The following is a 20043-nucleotide window of genomic DNA, read 5'->3' as shown; positions in this document are numbered from 1 at the left end:
GTCACAGAGGGCACCTTGAACCAGTGCCTCTGAAATGCACCTGGACTCACTGTTTTATTTTCCTTTCTCCAGACCTAGTGACATAAATAAACCCAAGGATAAACTTTGCCAAACTCCATACCCTTGAGGATGCCCTACTTGGAAGTGGACAAAATGACCCCTTCAAATACTACTCTGCTCTGTACAGGGTGGTTGTTTGGAGCAGCTGTTTTTACAGTGGCCACACCAGTGAGATAATGCAATCTAAACTAAAGATATCCTGTTATTGTTTCATGGATGCTGGTGAAGACATGAAACTCCTGGTTCAAAGACAAAGGACTTTTATTACTCATGGCCCAGCAAGCATTAAGACCTTAGTATTAGGGGCTGGGGATTTAGCTCAGCAGCATAAGCACCTGCCTTGGAAGTGTGCAGTCATGAGTTTGATCCCTGGTACTGATAAAAATGAAAAAGACAAAAAAAAAGACCTTAGTATTGGCTTGGGTCCCCATGCACCCAAGTTCCATGCAGGCATCATCAAGGACTTCAGGTGGAGGCTGCACACCAAGGGAATGTATCTTGCAGCCGAGGAACACTGAGTTTGGAGAATCTGTTGCCTTTACAGAAAGTGGAGAAAGTCTATGCTTTGCCCAGGGAAGTTGTTACCTGATCCCCCAAGTCGCCTGCTGCAAGTGTAGCTCTGAGAAATGGCCTGAGTAAAGAGCAGCCTGACCTTGCATCGCTGGCACATTCTACAGAAACATTCAGGATGGCCAGGACCTGCGGAGAATTGTCTCTCGGTATCCAGAAATCCATATTCTTAAGCTGCATAATTAAAGCAAGAGAGGAAAGGACCACTATAAAATTGCAACTTTAAACTTTATATGATCATAGTAAAATGAAAAGTCTGCACAGAACCCGTTCAGTAACACTTGGAGACATTCGGTGTCCTAGATTTCAAGCTTTAAATGATGATAGTATAGAAAAAGCATCAGCAGAAGATTTTGCTCAGAATTCACCAACTTAAAATTTGACATTGCATGATCTGTTCAAAATTGACATGAAATCCATGCATGGTGGCACAGGCCTGTAACTCCAGCATTCAGGAGGCAGAGGCAGGAGGAGCATCATAAGTTTGAGGTCAGTCTGGGCTATAGAGTAAGCTCAAGACCAGCCTGAACTAGACTCTGTCTCAAAGAAAAACAAAATGATATGAAAAATTGGACTCTCATAAAACATTTAAAAGAGCAAAGTCCTATAGGTTTGTACTACAATCTAAAATCATATACATATACCCCGCTCATTTTTATTAATGTTTTTAAAGCTATGTACTTATAGAAGATTCCATTGCTGTCTCAGTAGAATCAGGGAAATACAATGTTTTTAAATAGATAGTCTGGGCTGGGGCTTTAGCTCAGTGGCACAAGCGCCCGCATGGCATACGCAAGATCATGAGTTCAATCACCAGTACAAAAAAAAAAAAGTAATATAAACATATTTTGGGATATTTGGAATATTTAGTTTGGAATCTAGAAATAAATTTGGAAATACTAAACTAAATGTTTCAAACTTATCAACCAAGACCTTGTTCCTTCAGAGCTACTTAGTATTATCTTGGTGAGGCTTTTGAAAAGGAAAGAACATTGGTAATTCTGATAGGAAATGAAGAAGTCATTTGCTGTAAACACGGAATTGAGTTGTTCCCAGTTTCTTCCAGTTGACCTAAACACGCAGGTGTTTGCACATGTGATGTGTATTAGGAAGACTGATTAGCGTGTGTAGTGGATTTGTAACTGGTGAGCAATGTGAACACCAGCTGAACTGAATCAGTGTGGGTCCTAGTGTGGACGGCCCACCTGGGAACTGCTGCCAACATAAAGGAGGCCTGGTGTGAAGAGGAGCGCTGTGGCTTCTCCTCACTGTTGTTGTTCTGAGCCGTTGCTTCTCCTGGAGGAGCTTGTCATGCTGGCTTCCCCAGTATGAATTCGGCCATTATCATCCGAGGAGCTTGGGACCTTGTCACTGAGAGTGGCTGCGGTTCACTGTGGGGAGCTCTGGTTCTTACTTTGAGCATTGCTTCCTGGCTCCAGAGGGGAAGATGTGTGCTGTTTAATCTCCAGGAGGTTTGTCACGCTGGCTTCCTGATAGGTACTGGGCTATTCTCATCGTCAGAGGAGCTCAGGACCTCAGCTGAGGACGGCTGTGGTACATTTCAGGGGAGCCCTGGTCCTTATTTGGAATGTCACTTTCTGGCTCCACAACAGAACCCTCACCTGCTGGCATAGATCCTTTGCCCAGCTGGCATACACTTTCTAGCTTTCACTGCTGACCTTTGGACCTTCCCAGCACAAATCCTTGAAAGAACCATGCATGAGTCATTGTGAGTTCTAGATTTTCAGCTGAACTCATGCAGGTTATTGCCATGGGATCCAGGTCCTCAGCTGAATTTTTTAGGTCTTTAGTGTTTTGGACAGATTTCCTGCACTTTTTTTGTATTTGACTCCTTGGGCGACCATTATTAATAATACTATAAAATATGTGTCCTGTATGTAATTCTTCTCCTTGCAACCCCTGACTACAACAGAGCTCACATATAAATTCTCTCTATATTGTCCTTGTTTGAACCCTAATATTTATGAAAATAGATCCCAAGCCTAAGAATTGGCAAATTTTAAAGTCTACATAAGACACAGTTAAAATGTCATGCAGAAAAACAAAGATACTGCTAATAAAAGTTTGACAGCAGGAGGTTTTGTTGGACTTGTAGCAGTGCTTACACAGAGTTATTTCAGAGTAAAGTTGCTGCCACTTGCTTAGTCCCAAAGGAGACTTGCATACATAATTAAATTATACTCTGGACTCAGTGCTGACCCTCTGGAGTATCTCCCAAATAAAATTAAGAGTTTTTTCCTTCTGGCCACTTCTAAAATGAGTCTGTATTTGTCTTTACTTTCTGGAGGCCACTGGCTTTAATTAGTAGAAAATTACAGGGTTTTCCCCTCCAAACTAAACAGAACTCAGTGCTGTTTTTCCATAGTAAGATTTTATCACCAGTCACAATCCAATGTCAAACAATTAAAACTTGGAAGATGCTGTCAGACAACCAAGCCTTTACTTTAGTGACACCAAACAACTGGTTTGACTAGATTTTTTCCCCTGCACTCACTAACCTAAATGGTTTCCATATCGACACAGCTTTACCTTCAAGGGTTTTGTTCTTATTAATGCTAAGCAAACATGTGAAATGTGAGCGAGGCTATTCCCTAAAGTGAAGGTGTTTGCTTTTTACATTTATTGCACTCCTTGAAAAAGGAACCATGCGGAAACCCAATAGCACAAAGGTACAGAGCGCTCGGTGGTCACTAGTGCCCTTCGGCATGCTTGTCCTCCATCCCAAAGCCACGGGTGCTATTTCATCTTTTTTTACTTTTATTGGTACCAGGGATTAAACTCACGACCATGCGCTTGCAAGGCAGGCACTTACGCTGCTGAGCTAAATCCCTGGCCCCATGGGTGCTATTTCAGCACCTACCTGGACACTCTCAGTAAGAAAGGAATCCACCGTATCAGGAGCCCTTTCTGTTAGGGATATGAGAACCTTCCTATATGCTATCAAAGTCCACCTTCCCTAATTTTTCTCCTCTGGCCCTTGCCCTCCCTACGGGAATCATTCACACTGGCAGTAACCCTTTGCATAGACAATCCTTTCTTGCATTGAACAATTTGAACAAATCTCCACTAAAAAAGACAAAATTGCTACTTTTGTTTCTCTTTCGCTACAGGTGTCTGCTTATCCCATTTTCCAAAATCTCTTCAAGCTTTGGCCTCCCCAGAAGATTTCTAAAAAGGACACAAGGGTATGAGTCTCTCTCTTCCCTTTCTTTCTTGGCAGAGTTCCAGAAAAAAAAAATCACAAAGAACGCTAGACTTTTCTTGTGGTTTATTTTGTCTGCGGTGAAGAACAGACTCAGCCTTTAACCACGCTTCAGAGATTTGGTAGCCCTCTAACGTGACTTCTTTTGCGATACAACAAATACCTTCACAACATTCCACTCTTGCTTGTCTCCTGTTCTTAACCTTAGAGTCTTTTTAAATCCATTTTTAATGGAGTTTAAATTCACAAAACATAAAAACAAACATTTTCAAAGGAACAGCAACTCACAGGTACAGTGTTGTGGGACCACTACATCTACCAATGTTAATTCCAAAACATTATATTCAGCGCCCCAAAGAATGGCCGCATTCTTAACATTCAGCTTTTAAAATAGAGGCTTCCTCTGATCCTCTGACTTCATAGCCATTTAAAAGTCTTTTTAAAATAAATCTATGGAATTAGCTGACATTTTCCAAGATGTGAAATCTGGGAGCCATTCCAAACAGCTTTGTCCATTAGTCTAGTTATGTGAACATATTTAATTATTTAAACAAAGTGAAATAATTCTAGCATGGGTAAAATGCTCTGCTTATGTTTCAGCATTTCCCACAGTTTGCACTTCTGTGACCCCAGCTTGTGAGTGTGACTCAGATGGCACTGTGTCTGACGGCATCGGCGTGAGCCACTCACTCATCCTGCTCGGGCATTGTGGCGGGCCAGTGCTGGAGTAAGGAAACATGCAAGGTGCCAGATGTCACCAGTGCAAAGCCAGCCACTACTGATTGTCTCTGACCCAAGAGCTGCCAGCGTGAGCTCTCAGGGCTGGGCCACCTATCTGGTGCACTTTAAAGCTGATGTTGTCACTGCCGGCCCTAAAAATCTTTCATTGTAAGCACCTAAGAGTCCTACAGGCGTGTGAGTCTTGCAAGTAACACAATGCCTGTCACAGATTTTAGCGAGTTAGGAGACAGCTTTTGTCCATGGTCGACTAAGTTTATCCTAGGAGACCAGCAGGGGGCGCTCGCGTTCCCCCTCCTAGGCCAGGTGGAGGGCAGAGGCATGGAGACATTTGCACTAGGAGTCTTTATACAGATTGATTAACTTACATGGTGCATTATGATGACTTCTTGGATCGTTTTCAACACACAGTTTTGGGTTTGCGTTTTGGGTTTTTTTAAAAATGTTTTCCTTTAGTCTTACATCCTTCCTCATATGGATAGATGAATTCTCTGACAAACAGAGGGAAAAAATTAAGCAAGGAAGGAGTGGGGGGGAAACAACCTCAACAGTGCTCTGGGCCTAAATGGACAGCCCCGTGGGTGCAGGATCACAGAAGTTTAAAGCTGCTCAAAGCCTCACAGAGCTGTGGGGTCCTCGGGGAACCCAGGCAAACCACTTCCAATATGGCCTTGGGCTCCACATTTTTGCCCGCCTAAGGAGCTGTGGGTACTTGGGTGATTAGGGAGCCTGGGCTGAATCTTTCTATCGAAGTGCTCTTCTCAGATGTGATGGCAAAATGAAGCGTCATAATAGTGAATTTTGTAGTCGGAAGAACTTTCAGTCAGGCTTTGTAAACTCCTGGCGTCGTCCTGGTTCCCTGACTACTGTGATGTCGTATGAGAGCAGTGTGAAGCCTGGTTTTATTTTTGTGTGACTCTGTATGTGTGTGAGAGAGAGAGCTTTATTAACAAATAATTCGCATATCATACAATTTACCCTTTCAAGAGTATGACCGACAGTTTAGCATATTCAAAGTTATATAATCAACAATGCCATCACTTTTGGAACATTTTTATCAACCCAAGAAGCAGTCTTGCTTCTGGATATACCAAAGGAATTTGAAGTAGATTTTCAAAGAGAGAGTTGTACAGTGTGTTCATAACAAAATCATTCACCATAGCCAGAAGATGGGAGTGACCCAAGGGCCCACCAGTGAATGGACATACCCATGGACTTCTCAGCTATCATAATATAAGCAGGACTCAGAAATATCTATGGGTGGAGGAGCCATAGAAGGGGGAGAATGAAAAAGAAAAAATGTAAAGGTGAGAATGAAAGAGGGAAGTTATAGCCACCTCTGCCAGAGAGGGACCTGGCACTGATAACCATGCCGCTTGGAAGCTCTGGCCCCTGACCACCAGCCTGGCCAGCACCATGCAGGCTGACGGGGTCAGTACTGCAGCTTACACAGCCTCCTCCACTGACTCGGGCCAACAACAGCACTCTGGAAGGGTCTGGGATGGGATTTCCTGTGTGGAGCTGCACACAATACAACTAAGGACATTTCCAAAAGAAGGAGACTCCAGGAAGAGAATAATTGTAATTCTGCGCTTTCTGCCTGTGACCACGAGCCCCTCCGGACCCCGCCACTCTCAGCCTGTGATGTGGACACAGGCAAGTGTTTGGGCAGGGCCTGTGCCATCAGAGCAGGACCACGCTGTGAGGAAAGCCCTGTACATGTGCGCCTGTGATTTCCCTTTCATGAGGTGGTGCAGATCTGTAGTGCCATTGCTTTGAAGGGACCTGGTCTTGTTCATTGCTCTCTTTGTTCCATTGTATTTCAGTGCTCACATGGTCTGAGTTTTTATACTGCGGAAATTAGCAAACGCTGTCCATCAGCCCCCTCACCCCCAGGCCTTCAGAGAGCTGGCCGTTACCCACTCCCCAGCTCTCCGCTGGACTGGGCTGAACCCACCAGCCAGAGATGCCAACGGGCTTTTCCACCCTTGTGTCCCTGGCAGTGGCTGACAATGCAAGAAAAGGCCATTCATCCGCCTCCTCTTGTGCCCCACCAGGCCAACCACGCATCCTTTCTCTTACCTCATGCACACAATTCTCTAAGCACGCCTACCATTTTCTGCCTAAAAATATTTTTACATAAGTTTCTTTTTAAAAAAAAGCAAACAAAAAACTGAAACCAAAAAAGTGGGCATTTTAGATTCTTAAGAGAAATAAACCCTTGGATTTTTCACAGACCCCAGTGAACATGTGAGCATACATTTTCTAAAATAGTAAAATAAAACATTTTCACTTCTTAAGGGACATGTCATGCAGTGGGGATGTTCAAGCCCAGCTCTTTGCTTTGTTCTCCAGTCTTGGCGGCCCACTGTGACATTTTTAGAAAAAGGAAAAACAAAAATTTAACCTAATAAAAGAACAGTGACCTTGATGTGTCTGAAGAAATGCAGCTGATAAATAAGAAACATATGCCCATGAGGAAACGGCTCCATGCTAGTATTTTAAGTCGCTTCACTGAAAACATATTAGGATGGGAAACAGTAGATGAGAGAAAAAAAGAAGCAAGGAAGTAAATGTGAAGAAGAGAAAAACAATAGATAATAAGAAACAAGGAGTAGATCTTTTGCAAAAAGGAAGGGGACAAGAGATGGAGAGGGAAAGGAGGAGGAGAGGAAGGGGATGAAGAGTTAAGCTGCCGTACGTACACATAACCTCCCCACAGTGAAGGGAACCATGATGCTCTGCAATCATGCACTAATAAAAACTTTTAAAAAGTGATTTTATGGGGGCTGGGGGTTTAGCTCAGCGGCATAAGCACCTGCCTTGAAAGCAGGCAATCGTAAGTTCGATCCCCTGCACCGATGAAAAAGACAAAAAAAAAAAAAAAAAAAAAAGTGATTTTATGTAAGCCGGGTCAGATAATCTAGAAACTGCATAAAGGGGAAAGTTCAGCCATGCGAGTCTCTGAGCAGCTGTGGCAGCACAAAGAAAGGTGCCCAAGTGTGCCACCAGATCCCTGAAGGCAACCAGTCAGAACGAGACTGGGGCTGACTTGGCACTGGTTGGCTAACACCACTGTCTTTCAGGAGGAAAAGGACTGAGCCCGCCCACAGGGAGACAGGGCAGGAGGCGGGGAATATCTGTCACGGTGCAGCCAGCAGGTGACACACATGTACACCTGTGCAGAGGCGCTCTGGGCCACCCCGAGTGGCTGATTCAGCATCTTGTCCTGTATCCAGGAGTTCTTACAACCACATCCTGAAGGAAGTACTTTATTGCATTTTTTTCCTTAAACTGAGGTTTGGTTCTTGGGGAAATTTTTCAAAAGCACTTTGCTGCATTTTATACACATTACATCACTATTTAATGTTTGAAATAAACCTTTTGAGTAAAATGGAGCATAAAACTTTTCCAACATAACAAAAAATTACAGTTAGTTAAGACCATTCTAAACAAAAGTTTCATGTCTCCTCAAAGCTAGATTTTATCTGACAGTATTAACTTTTTTTCTGAACATTTTATGCTAAATGTTACCAGACTTTAAAAGTATTGTTTACGCCTCACCAGCTGCTCATGCTGCATAAAGTTCAAGATGTTGCAATGGTGAAAAAGTCCAGAAACACAGAGTGGATCCCAGTTGGGTTAACCTCGTGCCAAAAGGACTGGCTTACAAGTGGCTGTCTTTACTGAACTGTGACACGCATAGAATATCTTCCAGTCAGCTTGATTGCTTTTCAACCTTCGAATATTTCAGTGTTGGAAGTAAAAGCCCCAGGACACCATGGTGAGGGAAACTAAGGGTTTCATTAAACAGCTGCATGCTGCATGGTAGAACTTCGCAAAGAGGGATTAAGTGACCCAGCTGCAGCACCACTGATGCCTTTCTGCTTGAACAACACATAGACCACCTCCTGTCCCCCTTACTCAAGTCCTGCAGGGGGAGGTGACATATCCTGGGAAGTCACTCGGGGCCAAGCGTGGTTGGCCACGCCTCTGGTCTATTTGCTGGGTGTCAGTGGCTTTGCAGCAGTTTTAGGACTGCACATCACAGCAGCAGAAGTCTTGTCAGCTGGGATCCACTGAGCCCTCGCTCTCCACAGATTGGATACTGAGTCCTGGGAGTCATCTCTGTGGGGGTTCTCCCTGTGACTGATGTTGGAGGTGCTGATGCTAACACGTGAGGCCCTGCTGGGAACAGTGCAGTTCTGCAGCCGTGGTCCTCCTTTGCACATGGCGCGTTCTATTCTGTTATGTGCATAGGCTTAAGAGAAGGATTTCATTCCATGACGAGCAAAGGGAGTTAGAAAGCAGCAAGCTCAATACATTCACTATAGCCCAGCTATTTCCTCTCCTTTAGCTGTTGCTGAGGATCAAATAAACAGTCCTCCTGCCTGGGTTTCCCAGGAGCTGATGGATGGATGCCTGAAAAGTGTGCTTGGCCTGCCTGAAAGACCAACTATGTGCCCTCCTATAAAGACAAGTCCTCAGACACAACATTTTCCTAGTTTTTGGAGCAGCACTGGAATAACCAGAGAAATAGCTACTTGGGTTCACTGGATCCGGATTCACTTTTCAAGACCAGACAGGTGGAGCCCAAGGCCTCCCATCGTCCTCTCCTGGGATGATTGATAGATGAGTCCAAACTGCAGAAGCCTCTGGCCCTGCACACCCAGAGCAGTGTGAGTGCCGCCCACACGCTGTCAGCCACGCTACACCCAACCTGTCCCTGGCTGCTGCTTCATCCTTTCAGAGGCAGCGGGAGCCACACCACACCGAGGACTGTGCCTTTGTTCCTATTTCCCCACAGACTTCGTTTAATGGCACACAAGTAAGTACATGCAGCACACACTTGAGATCACAGTTAGTGTACCCAGGAAGGGATGCAATTGTCCACAGATGCAGCTCTGAGTTGCACTGTTGTATCAAGCAATGGCAGGTTGTATAAATTTTGAGGACAGACTCTGTGCTTGGCTTATGTTTGTTACCCAGTTCTAGCATGGAGCCTGGCACAGGAAAACAAATCATGACGAAAGAGGCTCTATCTCTGATGCTCTGTACAGCATCAGATGGAGTACATTGACTGAACATCTGTTTCTCCATCTCCCTAAGATGCTATGACCTCCATGGAGTGAGAGTGACTTGAATTCACCATTGTTGCACTAGTGCTTTAACACAGTTCCTGACACACGGTGGAGACTTCACAGATCTGTGATCCTTCATGAATAAAGTGCAAAAGATTGTCAAGAGTCTAGCTCCAGGAATATGGGAATATGGGAAAGTTACAGATGATTTAACATTAAAGACTCTAAGGAGAGAATGCATATGAAAATCAGTTCCCAAGACAAGATCTGGGTGGACAAACCAGGGGAACTCAGTCCGGGCACTGGAATTCAAGTCATTTCCTGGAGTCTCCTTCTGATCTGGACTCGGCTGGTGAAGAGAGATGATGGTGCCCCACGGGAGGCTTGGAATTTGCTGTTTTAATGACCGGCTGTGAGGCAAAAGCACAAGACTTTAACCAGGCCTACTTAGACACACCACTGTGGCAAGTGGGATCGAAGTGAAATAATTCTATGAAACAATTCAATTCTTATTGCTGCTCTTTAACATTGTGTCTTTATGATGGTGACCAAAAAAGAAAGAAATAAAAGTGATGGGAAGAAATATTTATATATGTGACATTAATTTTGAACATTAATTTTTGAAAAAAAGAATAAGCATGATCTGACACAGATGGGCTATTTGTTTACATAGCTGTAATCCAGCATGTGCCACGTGATGGATGTTGCCAAGCACTTCAACAGGACAGGCCAGCAGTGCCAACGTAGCTCTGAGCCAGGGTCATGAGGAGTGTGGGCAGGAAGGCTGGCATCGCTCGTTAGAGGGCACTGTCACTCATGACACGAATCCTCATTACTGCATCCGTGGCTTAAAGAAAAACTGCAGATGGAGAACAGATTTAAAGGGCAGGTAAATTTTTCCTAAGAGATTAGAAAACAATACCTGTAGCAAAAGAAAGAAAATTTGAGATGAGATTCAGTGTTTAAAGGGTACCAGTTGCATAATTTTCCTCTTCCACTGAGGATAAGATCATTGATTGTAGTTGAAAAAATTTTTCAATTAGACACCATGCAATTATCTGCTCTTAGTCACTTTTCTCATCGCTGAAATAAAAATACCAGTACTCACAAGTTAGAGGAGGAAAGGTTTATTTCAGCTCCCAGTTCATAAAGGTTTCGATTAGTAGTCAGCTGGCTCCGAGGCAGGGTGGCACGGCAGGGGGCACCACGGAGGGCAAATAGTTCATGGTGGGCAGAAGGAGGCAGAGCAACAAGGGAGCCCACAGCGCTTTCTAACCCTTATCTCCTATCCAGGTTACTCAGGGCGAGCGACACGCACACCTTTAGTCTTAGTGCCCTTGATCCTAGCAGTGTACCATGTATCAATCCCAGAAGCCACTTCAGAAAAAGCCCCACCTATGACTGCATGAGGCTTTGGGGGGACATCTGGACAGAGCCATGACATCTGCATTCACTTACTATGCTGTTGGTACTGCTGACATATTGTTAATAAACATTCCAGTTATTTACTGCTTTATATTTTGCAACATATATATCATTTAACTCTCCAAATATCCCTAAAGAAAAAACATTAGAGAGCTACGTAACTTGGCCAAAGTCATGCAAGCAATAGAGACTGAAAACCTGGTTTAAAACCCAAATGCACCTTAATAAATTGCCCTTCCCTTATGAAGATGTTGCCCACACACATGCATAATGCTGAGCTCAGCACCAGTATAAAAAATGACTATTAGGACCCCAGACCCCAGGAGCTCTGCCTCGAGCTAATAACATTACACGCATTGCCCAAGATGGGGCAAGATGACCGAGAGGGTTAGTAAATCGGTGGCACTTCTGAGCCAAGAGGAGACCCTTACAAATGGGCTTAATTGGTAGTATAATTTAGCCCAAGACTTAAAAACAAGAGGATTTTTGACTGTGGAATAGCTGAGCAGATGGTATAGCTAGAGAAAATAATAAATATCCTCTTAGAGGAGAAATAAAACAGGTGCATTCACAAATACAGTGGCAATTAAATGAGGGGAGAAGTTAGAAAATATAATTACAGGGAACTGTGGATCCCCAATGAAAGATGGTGGAGGCTCCTGGAGCTGGCTGTCTTCTGGAATGTTGACCTCAGCTCGTCTGATGAGTATTTGCACTGAAAGTCTTTATCTCAGTCCTTGTTTTTTCTCCCAAATGCATTTTATTTGAAAGTTAAAAAGTAAAAAAGTGGTCCAGGGATTTAGCTTAATCGCCTGCCTGGCAAGCTAGAGGTCCTGCATTCCATCCAAGATCTGGCTACCACAAACTGTGCTGCTATAAACTGATTGTTGGACTCCGGGAGAACATGGCGGACAGACAACAGCAACTACCGGAGGCTCTCTGAAAGGCTCAGCTCAGAGGCCAGGAATGATGCGGACTAAGGAGACACGAACCAGTAGAGATATGCTCTGCTGACTCAGGAACGAACTGGGCTGAGAGAAACCAACTTAGAATACAGTCCTGGCGCTAAAATAGGAACAGAAAAGACTCGGTGTAGAGGCTCGACCCCGCGCCATTGGAAACCGCGATTTGGGTTTCCTGCCGCCCGGCGGCTGGCTGCCTCCACAGCGGCTCGGCAGGGAAAGACGCGCAGAAGCTCTGGGAACGGGAGTCTGCGAACGGAGTCGAAAACAGGACGGACAAGGAGGCGCACACGAAAACTGACTGGTGGCGAGGTGAGTGAGAAACTGACCCCCTACCACAGTTTGACTCCAGCAGAGGACTTTCTGGGCTCAGGCAGTCCTGTAAGAGCAGGGTGCGGTGCCGACTCCAGCCACACATTCCCCTCTCGGACGGGATTGGTGAAAAGTGCCTGGCCTGAGTGACGCTGCGGGCAGACTCCCCAGGCTGGCCTAACCCAGTCCCAGAGCCTGACGGTGGCCCGGAGGAGCGACCGACTCCCGCGTAGGCTGCCTCCTCCGCAACTCCCTGGTGCGCAGCGGTGGGCGGGAACAACTAGCCAGCGCAATTTGATCAGGCTGTGGCTGACAGGCAGGGAAGCCGGGCCTCCTATGTAAGCTTGCATTTTATAAGGAACAGAAAATATGGGGAAGGGAAGCAACAAAAAAGGCTCCTCGGCCCCCAATCCTGAGAAACAGGCAATAGTGGACACCGCACCAATATACATTAAGCACCATATAGAGAGCCTCATAGACCAATTCAGGAATGAAGTTATCAACGACCTGAAGCTAGAAGTATGCAGAATAGTTAGAGAAATGCTAAGCACCACCCAGGAAAAAGCAGATGGTGGAATGGAAGAACAGAAAAAGAGGGGAGAATTGCTTGATGGAGAAAACAGAGAAAGCATTGAGTATGTGAAGCAGGTTCAAAGGGACTATCAAGAAATTAAGAAGTCTATCCAAGACTGGCATAACAGCTTGAAAGAAACTAAGGACAGACTATCTGAACTGGAGGGCAGACTTGAAATATGGGAGAATGAAATGAAAAACTTCTTAAAAATAACAAAGAAACAAACAGCAATAATACAAAGACAAGAAGATGATAAGAGGAGCCATAACTTAAGGATTAAGAACATAAAAGAAGAAGTAGGGACACAAACAAGTGAACTACAAAAGCTACTCACAGAAATAATCCAGGAGAATTTTCCTAATTTAGCAAAAGGTAAAGATACTCAGATGTACGAGGCATACAGGACCCCAGCTACCTACAACCCTAACAGAGAAACACCCAGGCATATAATAATAAAAATTCCAGAAATTCAATACAAGAACAGAATATTAAAAGCTGTAAGAGACAAGAAACAGATCACTTACAAGGGAACACCCATCAGAATTACAGCAGATTTCTCTTCACAAACCATCAAATCACGAAGAGCATGGGGGGAAATAATTCAAGCATTGAAAGATAATAATCTCCAGCCAAGATTGAGATATCCTGCACAACTGTCCCTGGAAATTGATGGAAAAACGAGGTGCTTCCAGGATAAAGAGGAACTGGGGGAATTTGCAACCACCAATTCAACCCTACAGAAAGTATTGCAGGATATTCTAAAAAAAAGAAAAATACAAAGAACCCAGAAATAGTGGCTGGGAGGCCACAACGAATGGAGCAGAGAACAAAATGAAGAAGACAAACTGACAGCTACTGACAGAAAAAGAGCTCAACAGAAATGAGACAGAGAAGATTGGATGATAGGAACAGCTATTTTGGAGAAAATGACATCTTAATAGGTAATGCTGATTTAGTACCATCTTGTTTTGAAATCTCATCTAGCTTTTGTTCTTCTGTCTCCAATGGTCTAAACAGGTTGTATCTTATTGGATTTTGTTATGTACGATAGTATAAGCAAAAACCTTTTAAAGACAAGGAGATTATACAGAGACCATTGTTCATTTTCTGTTAGTCGATTCTAAATACTCTATAATGCTGTCATTCTCTTAAATGGTTTTACATTGTTTTGATATACTTAATGCTACAGTATATGAAGTTGTACTCAAGGACTTCAGGGAGGGAGTCAATATGGTAACTACTTTTGGGTCGGAAATATCTGGTGGTGAAACACTATTCTGCTTAAATGGTTATGTTTTGATCTGCCCTGTTTCGCTGTTATGCCCTCTTTTTTCTCAATCTCCACTCCATTATTTACTTTTTTATTTTTATCCATTTAATTAAAGGGAAAAATATAGCAGGATATAATATAGTAACCCACTTTGACTTTCTATTATCTCGATTTGAAGCCCTGTATTACTCTCACCATCTTGTTTTTGACTGAGGTTCCTCTATTCTGTTTTGCTGGATAGTATCAGGTTCGAAAGTTTAGGCATCAGCTGAGAAGATAATGAGATTCATTATAACGCCCATTCTCGTTGACTTTTATCTACTTTTGAAGACCTACAATATCTCCAATGTTTTGGTTTTGTCGGTTTTATTCTTTACTGTTTTGTTCAATTGTATTACAACTAATGATATAGGCAATTCTATTAGAAATAGCAGGAGGCATTATGGTAACCATTGTTGATCACCTTGTATTATGTTTTTATATTATCTATTATATCCACCCTTTTGACTTGACCGATTCTGTTCTGTTATGTCACATTTGGTTTTACTCTCTTCCAAAAAAGCAATAAGAACCGTGGGAGCAATGAAACCCAAAATGTGTAATAGTCACTGTACAAAAGAGAGGAAAAGAAAGTGCTCTAAACTATATAACTGCATGTATATTTAAATGTATAACATAGAAAATGATATCACAGAGTTTTATTGGATCATTGAACAGAACTGTTTGCAGTATCATTGTTGGAATGTCCATTCTACAAGCTTTAATTTTGTGACTTGAACAATTATTTCTAAGATGGCAATATGTAATCCATTAACTAGTGATTTCCTACTGCGCATTTTTTTCTTCTGTAAATCTGTATAACTTGTACCCCTTCACTGTTTTTTTTTCTTTCTTTTCTTTTCTCCTTAAATTAAAAAAAAAAGGAAAAAAAAAAAGAAAATATAATTACAGTCTCCTACTAAAGAGGCTGAACTTCATTCTTTAAACAATGAGAACTCATTGAAGCTTTCTAAGCAAAAAGTGATGGTAAGACTGTCTTTCGAGTTCTTAAAACCTCAGTAGACAAGAAAGCTGAGTTGGAGAGAAAGTGATCTGTAATAGTTGAAGCAGAAGTAGGGGTCTAAAAGGTAACAGAAAGATGAGCAAGATTGAAGATGGAAATATAAATGGATGGAAACCTGAGATTGTATTCTACGGATAATTGTTTCAACTGGATAATAAGAAGAAATACAGTTAACTTGCTTGGTGACTATATTATATATATATATCCTTGTTACTCAAAATACAGTCTGCAGGCCAGCAACATTGACATCAGCTGGGAGCTCATTAGAAGCTGAGCCCATCCAGGATACTGAGTCAGGTCTGCACATAACAAGGTCCCCAGGTACCTCGTGTGAGGCTTGGGAAACACAGGTTATTTTTTCTTTTTGTTCAGAAACACTTTGAAGGGGAGGGAATGAGTCGCTCTTCACCATGTGGCAAGACATGGCTTCAAATCATAACAAACTAATAATGGTTGAGTTGAATATAATATAGATTTTATACAGACTTATCATCAATTCTGTGTTTGCTTTCCATAAACCAGTAAAATAAAATTTTGTGTTAGAACATGAGTACAATTGGTGAAGGGGGAACAGATAGAATCCAGGGTGACCTTTGCTCATTACTACAGAGAGGCACACAGGCTGGCCAGATGGCATGTCAAGGCCCTTCACAGAGCACCCTGGAATAAATGGTATCCCTGATGCAGGCCGTAGCTGATCATCGCGCTGCACACTCATGATGAGCACCCAGGGAACCTGGAACATCCAAACCTTGTCTGTTACACCAGCAAAGAAATCAGCCGAGCAAACACCCATATCAGGGTGCAGTGAAAGTTTAGAAATGTGGAGGCACTGGAGATTTTAACCAAGGTGGCAGCTGAACAACCAAGGGGATGATAGAAAGGAGAATCCCATAAAAGCCAGGGCTTTGCACGGATGCCATCCCCGACCTTTAGTTTGGTGGTATTTGCCTACCTTTTTATAACTTCTTGGGAACCAAAGTCTACACACTCTAAGAACTAAGAGCAATTGGTCTGCAGTGTCAGAGAATTCTTTGAGTCTCTATCACATGCCTATTGGTGACTTTCTCCTTGAGACTTTGCATTGGGACACTGCATCGGTACCATTTTTAAACACTACCAAACCAATAGCTCATAACAATATTTTCTTTTCTTTTTTTTTTTTTTTTTTTTTTTTTTTTTGCTTTAACTAGCACAATATCTTTTAAAAGAAAACCCAAAATTTGGCCTTAGGACAATCAAAGTTTCTACTTTGTCACAGAGACACAAAAACAATTGTAAATTTCCTGATCACTTCTTCCTGGGGCTGTTAAATGAGACTCGAGATTATTTTTTTAATTATGGTGCAGTTTGAATCTCTTAAACCAGGGTATGACTGATACCTTTGATGGTCAGCTAAATGGTCATCTCTCTTCTTTTTAAGAAATTAGTAACAACTTTGCCAGCATGTGATGTATACTCCCAGCAGCAAGAAAATTATTTTGGAATTGATAAAGGAAATAGAATACTGAAGGAAACTCGAGGCAAAGCATATGGGCTGACGAGCAGCATGAGGTAAGGCACTGATTTACAGCCACTGTCGCATGCCGTAAATGTTGGTCATGGGCGTAGAACTAGGCTCAGCTCTTGTGGGTACTCAGTCAGCGTGAGCTTGTATTACTGTCATGAATAGAAATGGAGGGAAGGAAGAACCAAGCACAAAAGAATCAGAGCCTTTGAGGAAAAATTCAAAACAAAAGGTTCTGGAAAGGTGGAGTCTGGCGAGCTGGAGAGCCAGGCAGTGTGAATGCACACTTTGTGTGTCTTTAAGTGTGGCGAGCTTCCGGCTGAGGAGCAGCCAGCCTCCTCCCCCTCTTCCTCCCCCTCTTCCTCATACTCTGGGATGTGCTCGGCTAGTATCATGGCAGCGCTTTGAGAAGCTCCCCTCCAAGTCCCCCTGGACACACTCTCCTGCCTCTTGCCTAAAATAGCGACCGCCATTATTGCTTTGGGAAAAAGTTCCCTCATCCCTTAACGCCCCATTTTGATTTGTCTGTCTCTGCTGCTCCCTGACATCTGGACATAATTAGTGGCTTCCACCCTGGGGTCCATCCCTCAGGCATTTCCAGGCTGCAGATCATGCCTGTTAGTAAACAGGTCACAGAGTTGATTGTTTTTGGGTCAGTTTAGGACAACTGAAGAGTACACAAGGCCTTAATACTATTTAGTGACAATGTTATTTCCAGGGTGTGTGTGTGTGTGACACTGACTCAGGTTGGTCACCTGGAAGTGGAGATCCCAGCAGGGTTCAGGACTCTGTGTTTCACTGACAAATTTTTCATCATAAACCTCACGACACTGACAGAAGTGGGCTGAGGAGGGGGAAAGCGAGGCAGGGATGGGGTCTGAGTAAAGTCTGGCAAGGGCCTGATCCCCCAGGGAAGCACAAAACACACTGTAGGATCATCATCAGCCGAGACTCAGGGCACTACCATATTCCTTCATTGATCGGGGTGGGGGATTCGCCAGGCTCCCATCGGCCAAGGATGAGGCTCAAGAAAAGGGGGCACCTGTGACCCACATGGGAGCTGGCCACAGACTGGACCGGCCCAGGGCAGAACCCAACAGCATGTCACCAGCAGCCCCGGAAGGCCACACCCTGGCTGCCCGGCCCATGAGCAGGGCCTCTGGCTCAGCAGTCAGAAAGGAGATCCCTGAAAGCACTAAACTTTAAGCTTCTTCCTTTGTCCTTTGCCTTTCTCTCAACCTCTTCTAGTGTTTATTATATATTAAAATTTTAAATGATTAGTGTGAATTATACCACTCATCCTTGTATCATGTAATGCAATTTTAACTGAAATTACAAGATGTGAAATTACAAATGCATATTTCATTCTGCCCAGAGCAGCAGGGGGAAAATGAAGGCAGCTGCCCGTGTCCCCTTCCTTCCGGGTGGGGTCCCACAGCTCTCTGTACCTGTATTGGTCAGGGTTTTACTAGAGAGAACAGATATAACCCGGGATATACAGAAGCAACAAGATTGGCTTACGATAGTCAGTCACAGAGCCCGATGAGGAAGCGTGCAGAGGGTATCTATGCACTGGAGGCCGAAGGATTCAATCCAAGGCCTGGAGTTCACCCTAGTGTCTTGTGCAAGTCCACACCAGCAGGCTGATGGGTCTGCGACAGAAGGCCGAAGGCTCTGTGATGAAAGGCTGAAGAGTCTATGCCCGGAAAGCTCAAGAGTCCACTGGAAGCCAGGAGACAACGTCTAAACCAAAGGTGAAGAAGACTGGAGCTTCTCCCAGAATGGAATGGATTTGTCCTTCCTCCTCCCCTTTTACACCTCGAGGTGATAACCCACCCTAGGGTGGGTCTTCTTCTACATCCTTGGCTATAGAATTGCTAAACCCATTTAGTTAGCTTCTAACTGCCTCAAGTTGACACAATCAATCAACCACTACAGAACCCTCAGCCTGCAGGAGGGTAAGGTAGGACTGGAAGGAGAGGACACGTGGGCTGCCCCCCTTTCCTTTCCCTCTGGTCATTGCTCTCGGTGGCAGCAACTGGCCAGTCCCAGGTAAGAAGGGGTATGATGGGGCGCCCCGATGGTTGGTGTTGTTAGGGCGTCTTGCCTTGTTCTTTCATTCAAAGCCAGCTCTGGCCCAGGCAGGAAGCTTGGCCTTTAGTCACAGACACAACCCACCTACCTTGTACCTGATTCGAGTCTCACTGAATCCCTGTACCAAAGTCACAAAGTACCACTGAGGTACTTCTCTGGCTGAAAGTGAGACCTGGAGCTGAGGAGATGTTTGTTTTCCTATCTTGGTTAATTAGACACTCTGAGGCCTCAGAGAGTCATGCTGGCCCAGTCATGCTCGGACCCTCACTGTGGGAGGCCACGTGACAGCACCGGGGGCCCAGGGACTTCCCTCGCCGTCCCTCAGTATCAGGCATTAGGGAGATATTCTGTACAATATCTGGAGGGTGCAGACTTTGGGGCTATAACATGACAGAAAAGCAGAGGATGAGCATGAACAAGAGCGTAAACACATTGTTCCCATTCTGAGCAAAATCGGACTGCTGCTGCCCCCACCTCCTTGTGGTGTAGAGAAAAGTACGCGTTGCCTATCAGCCTGTGCCAAACAGCGTACTCACTGGCTCCACAGAAGCTGCTCTGCCCAGACAGCAGCTGCCAGTGGGGCGACAGCTTGGTTAACTCTGCCATCACTCACACTGTCAGCAACCATCCACTTTTTGCAGGAACGAGATGAGCCAGGTAAATGGGACTGTGATAGAAACCAACACCCCTTTATCTTTCAAGTCTTCAAGCATGGCGCCGTGAGGGATACCCCTGATCTGCCAACTGTATTGTTTTTATTTGCCATCTTATCTCACAGTTGGTGGGAGAAGGGTCATATCAAAGGTTTCCACTTAGTTTTTGCTGCCACAAAAGCTTTTACTGTCCAGGTCAAAGGATCAATACCAACTGAAAATCAGGTTTATCTCAGTTATATATTCAGGAATTGGATCAATGGGTGATCCTTATATACTCTGGATTGATGCTTGGTTTTGTAAGCCCAGTAAACTCAATATGAAAAGGACATGAGCGAACACCCCATTTATTAGCCTAGCCACAACTTCCCCGCTCCAACCAGGGGACTATGATGGTGTTTTGAGGGTCTGGTTATCAGCCTCATCTCAGATCCTCTATCTCCTAGCACTGAAAGGCACGGCATATTCCCTTTGCCAATAGGCAGCATTCCAGGAAGTAGCCATGGAGCTC

General features: G+C 44.1%; 1 protein-coding gene across 1 annotated transcript in view; it reads left to right on the top strand.

Annotated features, from left to right (window-relative positions):
• LOC101787649 (laminin subunit beta-4) overlaps positions 1-20043 on the top strand; it is a 78108-nt gene that overhangs the window by 13134 nt on the left and 44931 nt on the right. Inside the window, 7 exon segments of the mRNA XM_063234480.1 lie at positions 73-282; positions 4454-4580; positions 5357-5478; positions 8692-8740; positions 8742-8768; positions 9296-9419; positions 16702-16832. Of these exon segments, the coding sequence (XP_063090550.1) occupies positions 73-282; positions 4454-4580; positions 5357-5478; positions 8692-8740; positions 8742-8768; positions 9296-9419; positions 16702-16832 (790 nt within the window).

The sequence above is a fragment of the Cavia porcellus genome, unplaced genomic scaffold, assembly GCF_034190915.1.
Source record: "Cavia porcellus strain 051 isolate PalLab524CR breed Dunkin Hartley unplaced genomic scaffold, mCavPor4.1 scaffold_2, whole genome shotgun sequence".
Taxonomy (NCBI): domain Eukaryota; kingdom Metazoa; phylum Chordata; class Mammalia; order Rodentia; family Caviidae; genus Cavia; species Cavia porcellus.
This window is presented reverse-complemented; position numbering and strand designations above follow the sequence as displayed.